This window comes from Amblyomma maculatum, chromosome 11 (assembly GCF_055883805.1).
Source record: "Amblyomma maculatum isolate TAMU_Amacu chromosome 11, ASM5588380v1, whole genome shotgun sequence".
NCBI classification, from domain to species: Eukaryota; Metazoa; Arthropoda; class Arachnida; order Ixodida; family Ixodidae; genus Amblyomma; species Amblyomma maculatum.
This window is the reverse complement of record NC_139354.1, coordinates 14,719,334-14,730,450: the sequence shown is the minus strand read 5'-3', so window position 1 is coordinate 14,730,450 and position 11,117 is coordinate 14,719,334. Positions and strand designations below refer to the sequence as shown.

The 11,117-nt window shown below is 47.9% G+C and overlaps 2 protein-coding genes across 2 annotated transcripts in view; both read left to right on the top strand.

Moving 5' to 3' along the window:
• The first annotated feature begins 279 nt into the window (after positions 1-279).
• On the top strand, positions 280-2,627 carry LOC146172907 (uncharacterized). The gene is made up of 3 exons (XM_084583838.1): positions 280-669; positions 1,465-1,629; positions 2,488-2,627. Exons 1-2 carry the CDS (start codon positions 402-404, stop codon positions 1,590-1,592), a joined length of 396 nt encoding a protein of 131 aa, XP_084439964.1. The 5' UTR covers positions 280-401; the 3' UTR covers positions 1,593-1,629; positions 2,488-2,627.
• Positions 2,628-10,411: 7,784 nt separating this feature from the next.
• LOC146172905 (uncharacterized) overlaps positions 10,412-11,117 on the top strand; it is a 29,371-nt gene continuing 28,665 nt past the window's right edge. The window contains exon 1 of the mRNA XM_084583605.1: positions 10,412-10,819. The gene's annotated coding sequence lies outside the window, so the exon portion shown is untranslated. The remainder of the gene's footprint in view (positions 10,820-11,117) is intronic.

Here is an 11,117-nt window from a genome sequence, read left to right as displayed (position 1 = left end):
ATGCAGTTTCATGCAAGGTTAAGATGGCACACGCCATAGAAGCTGAGGCCATGGTCATAAAGCGGCATACAGAAGCTACGCAGAAGACTAGAGGGGCACCGATAACTACATTAGACTCAGGTCAGTACAAAGCCTCCCGAATCAGATAAAAAAAAGCTATAAAATAGGCCGGTGACGCAGTTGCTAGCACTGAAGTGACGTCAGAATTAGCGCGACACTCTTGCTCACCGACTCTGCGACTGGTGACGTCATGCGCTCAGCATCCTATAAAAGAAAGGATGTTGTGCTGCTTTCCCACATTCTACAGGCGACACTACTCGGACAAGCACAGCAAGACACTGGTCTTCGGAAGCCAGCCGCAGAAGAGCCCACCCTAAGCGATCTTGGACCTGCGACCGGTCATGGAAGCGCAAGCCCCCGTGGAAGCACAAGCCCCCGTGGCCCCCGTGGAAGCACAAGCCCCCGTGGCCCCCGTGGAAGCACAAGCCCCCGTGGCACCCGTGGAAGCGCAAGCCGGTGATCTTTCAGATGACTGCAGGTGCGCGATATGCTTTGCCTGCCAGAGGAGGATGCGTGCGGCATTGCCAGTGTGGTTGCGTGAACAACCTATGCAGGAAGGACAGGCTCAGCCGCCTCGACTACGACCAGTCGAGGAAGGTGGCGACGAAGGTATTATTCTGACTGATCCCGTGTTATGGTAGTAGGGTGGACATTGTGTCGCGAAGGTTTTCTTGTTATTGGCACTAATTCTTGGCATAGGCGCTGTTCACGAAAGTTCGGAATAGCTCAGCGTCAGTGAGCTCTTGGTTTATATGCATTGTTTTTCCTTGGGTTTTCAGCCTGGGATAACAGTACTTCTAAAAAATCTACTCATTCATACTAAATCGCCTTTAATATACTGAGCGCACGTGGGCACTGGTGCAGCAGCGTTCCTCATTGTTTGCAGTGCTGTCTTGTGCGGGGTTTGACGTGGTTTTATCGGCGACCTTGCTTCGTATACCTTACCACCGACATCCCGTTCCCTACGGAGTTGAAGTTCAGGTGTGGTTTTGCGGTTTCCATACATGCACGGCCCGTGTATGTATCTGCAGAAGTGTCTCCCTTAAGTTTTTTTGTGTTTTTTATTTTCGCTTCATAGCACCTAGTCTGCATGAATTACGCAGACTGCGTAGAGATAAAGCCGCCTCGGTTAGGCCAACTTTAGGCGAGCGTACGGACTACACTGCTACAGTAAGCTTGGTTCTGACATGAGCCTACGTAGCTATTTCCCGCTTTTCCGTCGCTTCACCTGGACGTAATCATCGTGGCGTGTATAAGTGTAACGCCATGCTCTCATGCTTTGCACCGCAACCCGCATGTCACTGAGGAGGGTGTCGTTCTTAAGCCTATGCGCATACGCATACCAGCATATTTCCATATTTACATTAGCGGCGCACTTATCGCGGTGGTTTTCATGCGCTGCAGGGAGCGGATCTGGGTCGTCGGACATCACCCCGAGGACCGAGACGTCCGTGGTACTGAGCGCCTCTTCGACGCCCTCTGACCAGTCTCCGCAAGAAGAACCCAGCACAGCCAGCTCAAACAGCGTCTGATCTAGCAACACCGTGTGGGTCTAGTGACGCTTACAATGTAAGTTATGCTCATTTGCTGCCGAGAACTCCCATTAATCTCTCTACGATTACCATCCGGAGATAAGAAATTGAGGGGCATGAAACTAATGCCAGTCGCCATAAAACTCTTATTAAGTCCACCAGACATACTTCCATAACACAATTCCTTCATAACCCTTTTCTTTCTGTCCAGTTTTGACGGGGTCGTTCATGTGCGAATGTTGTTTTTTTCGCGCCACTTGCAGTAATGCGCACTACTCTGCACACCTTCTCCAGAGCCTCGCAACGGTGCGCACATTAGCAAATTGCGATTATGGCTCGGTGTCTCGATACTTGCTGCCGTTCACTTCAGTGCAGATAGTATTCGTTATAGCACATCCGGGCACCTCTCAACAGTTCCGCTTCCTTTGAGCGACAGCGCAGTATTCCAGCGCTCTAAACAAACTTGCAGACTTTACAGTACTCATATTTATGGTCGTGAGGACAGGAGCGTCTGATCGGAACTTCAGTCGCACCTCTGTTCGCATCCTACTTGCGGCATCTTCTGCTGCTTTCAAAGCCATGCTTGAAAGCATGCGATCTTTACTTTGTCAGACCCAGGTTTACAGTGCGTTTTTCTTATCCCCTTGCAAGGGGGAGCCGCCGCGTATCGCTACAAATGTTCGAGGCTAACTACCATACGCTCCCTCCTTCGCGGTGATTTCATTAGTGCAATGCGTTTGAAGACTTCTCTTCTGTTCCAGAAACTACTGGCTTCTTTGCCACAATTTCAACGCTTAACAGTTTTCATTAGCCTCCACCTGCTGTTATCAAAAGGCCGAGCTTGTCATTACTCTCGGCTTTTATTAATATCGTACTTTTTTTCTTTTCATTCCAGTGCTCTCATCTCGCCCTGCTCTCCCAGACTACAATCTGTCACAAGCTATAGTATCGCCTGTAAATGTGTTGTTCTACTACCTTTACGTCTAGTTATATTTTAACCACGTCTTGTGCTGCAATAAACAACTTTTCTATTGATCTTGGCTTTTACAATCACTTCTTTCCCGTGAAGTTGATTATCAGTCTCTTCTGACATGACTTGGTGAAATTATTCGGGTACCGCCTTCAGCACGGGTATCCATGGCGCTCGGAAGGCATATTAGATGTTGCACGCGCGATGCTAGCAGGCAAGGCTTAACTTGAAATAGCCTCGATTTGCACATGTCAATTGCGAACAACCGCAGTTTAATGGCGCTTAGCCGAAGAGGAGATACTACACCTCGGCGCGAGATGCAGTACAGATTTCGCACCTGGGATTTCTTTGACGCACGGGATTTGCTTTCTTATAACCTAGTTGAATGCACTTCCAGATGTTATCAGATACAACAAGGAAAACGATCATCTTCGACCATGGCGACCTTTATCAGGACCAAATTTTTGTTATGCTCCACTCGGAAGTGGCGGGAACGGGAAGATTCCTCCGTGAGCGGCCGAAAAATTCCTGCAGTTGCTATGGTAACTGTAGGCAGCCATTGTCGAGTCGCAGAAGCAGCGAGGGCCATAATGGCATGCACGTGACCTAGCCCAGCAAGCGTTGTCGAAAAGAAAGGTCGCCGTCAGCGTAGGTGTGGCGAGGGCGCTGCCTGAGAAAAAGGGCATCGCGTTACCGTTAGCTTGCTGGCTTGCGCGCATTGTTGGTATAGTGCCTGATATAATGCGCCTTGCATTTGTGTTGGGCATGGTGTTTTCACATTGTTTTCTATTTCGTTGCAGCGATATTTTTGCGCATTTTTATTTGTTGCTTAGAGGTCAGTTCCATTTTTGATATGTTGAAACTTGGCACCGACTGGATGGTGCTGGTGTTTTGTTTGTCGTGTTCCGCCTTTGTAATCTGTACCCTGTATCGCTCCTATCTTGGTCCTGACCGGACTGATAGTATCTCTAATAAATAACTAAATAAATATATTGTTGCGCGAACGAGCTTTCTTCTTTATGCAAGTAGGCGTTCCAAAGTGTGTGTGCTGAATTTTGAAACGATCGGCGCGATCACTGTTCCTCGAACTGTTCGGTTTACTTTATCTTCGCATACAGGGTAAGAGATGGCATTCCTATTATCCAGCTGACAGCGGCGAGTTCTCAGCTTCTGCACTGAAAGTGAGCGCGAGGGTTACGATGAAAAATACGCGTATGCTGGAATATTGGGGAAAGAAAGCTTTCGCTGCGTGACAGTTTCTGTGTGCGAAAAGTTTGCTACAACGCACTGAGGTGGTTATTTCCTACAGCGTCTTTATCAGCAGATCTCGGCTGCTGATTGACACGGAGATAAAGGAAGTGACACCAAGGTATAGTGATACTGTCGCAAATGGCGCGTGCTCAGATAAGGGCTATTTGAAGCCAGACTTCACCCGTTTAGCTCACAGCACGTCTTTCAAGCGCTTATAGTTGTGTCGTCCTCTTTGGGAGGATCCGCGGATATCCCCTTTGTAAGGAAGTTCTAGCAATTTAGTACTTGAGCTTTTCGGCAACTGTTCTGTTTACCTCATGTTCAATACTTGCGGGCTGACACAGGTACTCCACTGCAAAGATGTAAAGATCAAATACTCTGTACCAAATACTCTGCTACACTCGGTGTAGAAGCACCCATAAATGCAGATAGTACGGTGGAAACCGTATGAATGGATACAGTTTTGTTCCCTTGAAGACAATTCAATGCGTATCACTGGACGAGGGGAGTATACCGTCTAGGCTGTAATTGCCCATGGCTTTTTTTTGTGGGGCATAAAGCGACGAAGGGCGTTACCATCCATGGCCCCACTGTCACTGCTCAAGAATCAGTGATTCATGGTTCGTGCAGTCCTCAGGGAGTGTTTCACGATCTAGCCTAGGTTTAAAAGGCATCAGATGCGGGGACGGGTATACTCGATGACAGCTGTGCTCTTGTTTTTTCATTTTACTCTGGTCATAATATTTTCTGTTGATTAGATACGCTTCGGGGCGAGTGGGGCGCCACGTGTCGGGGCAGCGCCGCACATTGCGAGGAGGGGTTCTTCTGTGTTTGCCGCAAGATGGCTCTGCATGTGCGCAGAGCGCGGAAGAAATGTAGCGGAAACGTACTTCGCTACTCGTGTAACTGCGACTTCTGTAAGTAACATGCTCATAATTACTGATATACACCGCAGTATAACGTTCTACGGCACGTTTCTAAGGCAACACCGCATTCACTAGAAGCGCTTTTGTACCGATTTCAAGCATCGAACTAGTGGCTGGCTGAGTGGTGGCGTCTCCGTCTCACACCCCGGAGACCCTGGTTCGATTCCCACCCAGCCCATCTTGGAAGTTGGAAGCCTATGAAGTGCATGCCGGGATTTATCGCTCACGGCCAACGCCGCCGACGACACCGGCTTTTCTGCGACAGGAGCTCCTTAACGCTACCGCGTTAAAAGGCAGTGGGGAATAATACCAGCAGTACAAAGCACGCAAATGAGTTTCAAGAGGATACAAGCAAAAGGCATAGCTGAAAATTAAGCATGAGCAGGTGACAAGTGCCACTGTGCTGCGAGAGCCGTGTCTTGAAGCCGATGGACAGCACATGAGGATGAAACGAGAAAGAGGGAAGCATGAATGTGAAGGAGAGACACGGTGTCAAGCAGATTTAGACGCAACAGCGGCGATATGGAATACGAGCGCTTATTACAAGCTAGTGACCGAAGAATGACCGAGGCGAACCAGCGCGATAGGAGGCGTAGTCTCAAAGCAGTCCTAACAGTGAGCATTCGCTGGTTACAGCTGGGAAGCAAGCAGTGGCATCTCCACTGTGGGCTGGCATGACGGCCGACATGCTGACAGCCCGACTGAAGCCTTACAGCCTTACACCGAATCGTGCAGTACGCAGGGAAAAGTTTGGGAAGTGCACCAGAGAAAACGCATACGAAATAGCATGCTGAAAGACTAAGGGCAGTGCTCACTGCCATTACATGTATGGATAATACCGTGACAGAAAGAGGCCTTCGATTCTACGGCCGATTTTACTAAAAGTGCGTCTAATTGAATGCACAAAGTTGTTTGCCACAAACAAAAGAGGTGTCAAGAAACACCCACCTCATCCGCTTGCGGAGAAGGAACATTTGATCCTTCAAGCCTTAGCGAGGCCCTTTCCAGCACTTTCTTCGGTGGAGGTGTCCTCGGCGGTACCTCCCATGGAGGTCCCGCTTCCCTATCCGGACGTCTCATGCTCGGGCAGAGCCTCGGAGGGCTCGGTATCCTCGCTGCTACAGGAGCCAGCCCCTTTATCCCTGAACAGGTACGCACCGGGCCCTTTGCGTTTGGGCTGAGGGATTGGCTGAGGCACACATGATGGTCCGGCACCCATGGTCGTCCCCAGCTCCTGGTGCTGCAGCGCATTTTCCAGATGGCAGCTTGGTCACAGGCATAATATCCAGCAAGGGAATTCCTCGCACGGCTTCGGGCGAACTGTGAGAACTAGTGCGCCGTAGCGGCTGTGGCGGCGTTTCTTGCAGGGGGTGATGCGCAGCTGCTCCGCTTCTCCTTGCTGCTGGGATTCACCGTCAATCCACTTCTGACACTCATCGCATACGTTACAAATACTTTTGACGCAGTACGGGAGAGAGAACTCAAGTCCCTGGGCGGGCTTCGACCTGCAACCCTGCAGGCATGGGTCGATCCCCCATCGCACATCGGGCCATCAGACGCAGCCCGGCTCTGGCGAACTTTTCTTTCTTACTTCAAGGAAGAAGAAGGACCAGGCCATTACTTCGCGGAGCCGACCTCGGGACGACCCTACCTCGAGGAAGAAGTGGACACCGGTCCCTCCTATCTATCCCAACCTTCACCCCCACCCCCACCCATACCCTCACCTCCACCCTTAACCGCTCCCCCACCCCTACATCCATGAAGCAACTTAGTTCTGCCGCAAGGTAAACGCCTACCGTAAGCAGAAATAAAGACGTAATAAAAAAACAAAAACAAAAAACAACAACTTCTGATGGCATTCATAGCTCTTACTTTCGGCAGCCTTCGTTAGCGGAAGACCGACGTGTAGTGTCGCGTGCCTTGCTTGGCCTACTACTATACTCTTGATATGCCAGAACTGTCCGGGTAGCTTTAGTTTTTGTGTTCCAGCTGGTTGCGAAGCTGGCGCTAGCTTGTCGAACTTGTCATCGCATGACGCTTGTACATGCGCGTGAGAAAATGCCCGTGCACAGCAAGGTATAATACGATTTGCTCAAGTATTTTTATTCCTTTAGTGCTGTGAGGGACGCAGCGTTAGCAATAATAACATCTATGTTGTAATCTGAATATCTTTTTATTTTTTTGCCTACAGTACGATTGCGTGCGTGCTACATACTCCGCTAATATAACCAGGAAGAAATATCCTGGACAGACATAATATCGGTCTCATGTTTACGGTGAAAAATTCGTTTGCCTCATAATCCCGATTTAAAGCCGGCAGCACAACCACCAATTAACGTATACATAAACGAAGATATGCGAAGTCATTTTGCTTAGCGTTGTGTATATGCTTTAATATTGGGCACTGTGCTGCCGGGGTTAAATCGGGGTAAATCTAGGGTGGTGAATTTTAGCCGATAGCAAGCCGCCGGCGTAGGAGTAGTATTCGGCCTCACGTTTTGGAAATAATCGGGGGCTGCGTAAAAAGTCATGTCGTGGTAATTTGTGGTTGTAGTGATTAATGATCGATTGTTGCATGACCGCGGCGATGACGGGTTAATGATATCATTGTAATTAATTGATAATTCATAAACTTAAGAATAGAAAAAGGGTGTTCAAAAGTGTCAAAATGTCAGAATAAAAAGCCAATGCTTGATGATGGTAAAAAAAAATTTAGTGTGTAATAGATCAATGAATTGATATAACTAAACAAAAAGAAAAATTGAAAGCAGGTTTGGTTTGGTTTGGTTTGTGAGGTTTAACGTCCCAAAGCAACTTAGGCTATGAGAGACACCGTAGTGGAGGACTCCGGAAATTTTGACCACCTGGGGTTCTTTAACGTGCACTGACATCGCACAGCACACGGGCGCCTTGCTTTTCGCCTCCATCGAAAAGCTGCCGCCGAGGAGGCTCGAAAGTGCCAAAATGCTCACAATGAAATGCCATAGAATGCTTGATGATGCTAATTACAAATATTCAGAGGGTGCCCCGCCGCGGTGGTGCAGTGGTTAGGGCACTCCACTACTGCACACAAGAATGGCGTGGTGCGAAATTTCCCGAGCTCTCCACTACGGCATATATCCTATTGCATAAGTCGCTTTGGTATGTTAATTAACCACATAAGCTAAACCAAGCCAATATTTAGTGTCAAATTAATCAACTAATTAGTTGAAATTATTGAAAAATTGAAAGGCGCGCTCAAAGGTGTCGAAGGGCTCAAAAAGAAAGCCAATGTTTGCTGATGCTAAGTGTCAGTGTATTAAAAAATCAAGAAATCAAAAATAATTAAAAATGAAGAGAACGTGAGAAACCTCGTCTGTGTACATGAAACGCCCTCGCGTATTATTGTCCACGTCTAGACGGCCCTTTTCCTGTGTGTCTTCCGGATTTCACCCCAATTTTTCAAGCGGAGTTTCTGATTGTGGTATTTGGTCTACGAAAACAAGACACCCCTCTTAATTGCAGCGGATGTTATTACCCACTCTCTATCATTGTGTACGCCCCTCTCTTCGACAGCGGATTCTTGAATCTTAAATATATTCCTCTCACTGTCCTCTCTCCCCTACACACACACACATTTGAGACTTGTTCACATGTATGGGTACCAGATCACAGCAATATGACTTTAAATGAATTTGCTCAGCTTGGCAAAAGCATCCCTGGATGTCCTGATGTTAGCTATCCCCCAGCTACAGCGTACATTACAGAAGCGAAGTTTCGGCGACGCATTTTGTTAAGATCATCCAAACTGGCTATTTTTTTAAAATGAATGTCTGTAGAGTTAATTCGTTAAGCAAACAGCTAGCTCATAGCAACGTGTCAATGTAGGGGTGCCGCCCTTTTGCACCTCTCTTTGTATCATATCAGCGCGCTGTAATCTATGTTGCGCGGGCATTTGTTGGCCAGCGGAATGCGCGGCCGGATCGCAATAAACCAGAGTCCCGGCGATTGCTCGGGTACTGTTCAAGGACACAACATTATCTGCATCTCAGATATTCTTGGATCAGGAAATTATGCTTTTCGCCTCTCTGAACTTTGACTTGCTCTTCGCTGAGTCATTGTTAGTCTTTTTCATTTTTGCGCTCTTTACGTGACAGCCACCGTATGGCCTGCCTCTCCTCTCCGCTGCGTGGGCCTGGGCAGACTTTTCGCTCTAATACGCGTGGAATGAAACGTGAACAAATAATTTTATCTCATCGCCTATTTTGCTTTCGCTGGTTCGTTTTGAATTTCATAGGAGTCCACGTTGAAATATGCTTTAAAACAGACCTGAACAGGCTGCCTACTGAGGCGAGCAGATGTGGCCCTGCTAGTGAGGCGAAGCGCGCAGCGCCGTTGATGAGGAGAATCACGGAACAAGCCTTTTCGCTGATAAAACCGCTTGGCTTGACAGCAGTCCAAAGCCTCAGTTGGTCTTGGTATAATTACTGTTTTTCTGTTCTACTTTCTAGAATTCATCTTGCAATATGCAATGCCTGTTGTGATCGGGCTCGTGGCTCCTGCAGCGGCCGATGACTGGAGTCGAGCGAGCGCCTGATGCCCCTTTACAAGCCAAGGTGCTACGCTGCATGGTTTGCCGGCCATGAAAGAAAAAAAAAATATATATATATATATATATATATATATATATATATATATATATATATATATATATATATATATATATATATATACACTAAGGAGAGAGCATGACGTCAAGCAGCCAACCTTTGCAAGCCAAGGAGCCAAGTGCCGAGCAAGGACGTGTAAAAAAAAAAAAAAAAAAAGAAAAAAAAAAACTGCTTAAGCATAGGTCGCTGGGTGGAGGTGCTTTTGCTTACACCCCATAGAGTTATGTATTAACTCTATGTTACACCCCCTGTCGTTGCCAATCGCAGCGCCACCTTTGTTTACAAACATGATGCTTATTCTTACTATTACTCTTTTCCTTTAACTATTCATTTCTCCTGTGGCGTTGAAAAACGCCTGCCGCGAGTCAAAAGGGATCAGGACCTCACACTCACTCACTCACTCACTCACGCTTGTCTATATATTTCTTACACTTGTGTAGTTGGTGTACAAGGTGTTGCACAATTAGACGCGCGCTGTAGAATGCTTCTCCCAGCTAAACCGCGTGCGGAATCCTTGCAGTTCAGATTTCGCACAGAAATCGCATTTTGTCGCTAGTATTTTTTAATACTAAATTTGTTTGGGGTACTTGCCTGATTCGATCAGAAGAAGTCAGATGTTCCCATCGCCTGCGGCGGCGGCGACGCCAAACGAACCGCTGCCCCAGCGATGGGACTGGTGGCGCCACCTCATGCTGCTTACAACAACTCAAACCTTCTGCCAGAAACGTTCGTCCCCTCTTTTCCTGCTACAAAGTTGTTGTAAGCAGCATGAGGTGGCGCCACTAGTCCCATCGCTGGGGCAGCGGCTTGTCTGGCGTCGCCGCCGCCGCAGGCGATGGGAATATTTTACTTCTTCTGATCGAATCAGGCAAGTACCCTAAACAAACTTAGTATTAAAAAATACTAGCGACAAATTGTGATTTCTGTGCGAAATCTGAACTGCAAGGATTCCGCGGTTTAGCTGGGAGAAGCATTCTACAGCGCGCGTCTAATTGTGCAACACCCTTTAGGTTAAACAAATGGCTCTATTATTTAACGCCCGAGGAGTGAAATGCAATAATCAGTTTATGCTCAGTTGTTAGCTGTTAAAAAGAGGCCCGAAACCGGGGTTTCGAAAGCCAAGCCAAGGCATGGACAAGCCGAAGCGATCCGCTATGGTGGGGAGAATGAATTTTCTGGGGAGCATGCATGGCGAAAGGGACGTGCGCGAGCGGCTCATTTTTTGTTCCGCTGTGGACATATGCAGTGTAACCATAGTATAACCAAGCTAACCAGCTAAGTCGCCAACCAGGGTTTTGCCGTTAACGTTGGTAGCAACCGGCACGACATTATTAATGGCCTATGCAGTCTGACACATTCCTCTTCCTGTGGCGCGAAGATTTCGCTGCAGGCACGGACGGTAAAAGCGTTGATGCCGAGGACACCGCGGTGGTAAGCATGCATTTACGTTAGTTCTGCACTGTGCTGTCATTAACATCGTAAACTTTACGTTGCACTCTCTTTCCGTAAGTACAGGGCGACATACTGATCGCTGGAAAGCAAAGGCGCCATTGTCGATCAGAGCGGCTCTCGCAGAGACTTGCGTGCGTTGCACCAGTGCACTTGGAAGCGCCATTCCGTTTTGTGAAACAATTTCAGCACGGTGATTCTCCCTGCTATCGGCAGAAAAGACACTGCCATTTGTAAATGTACTGTTTCATTACGCACAAATTTTCAGGGCTTCGCTTAC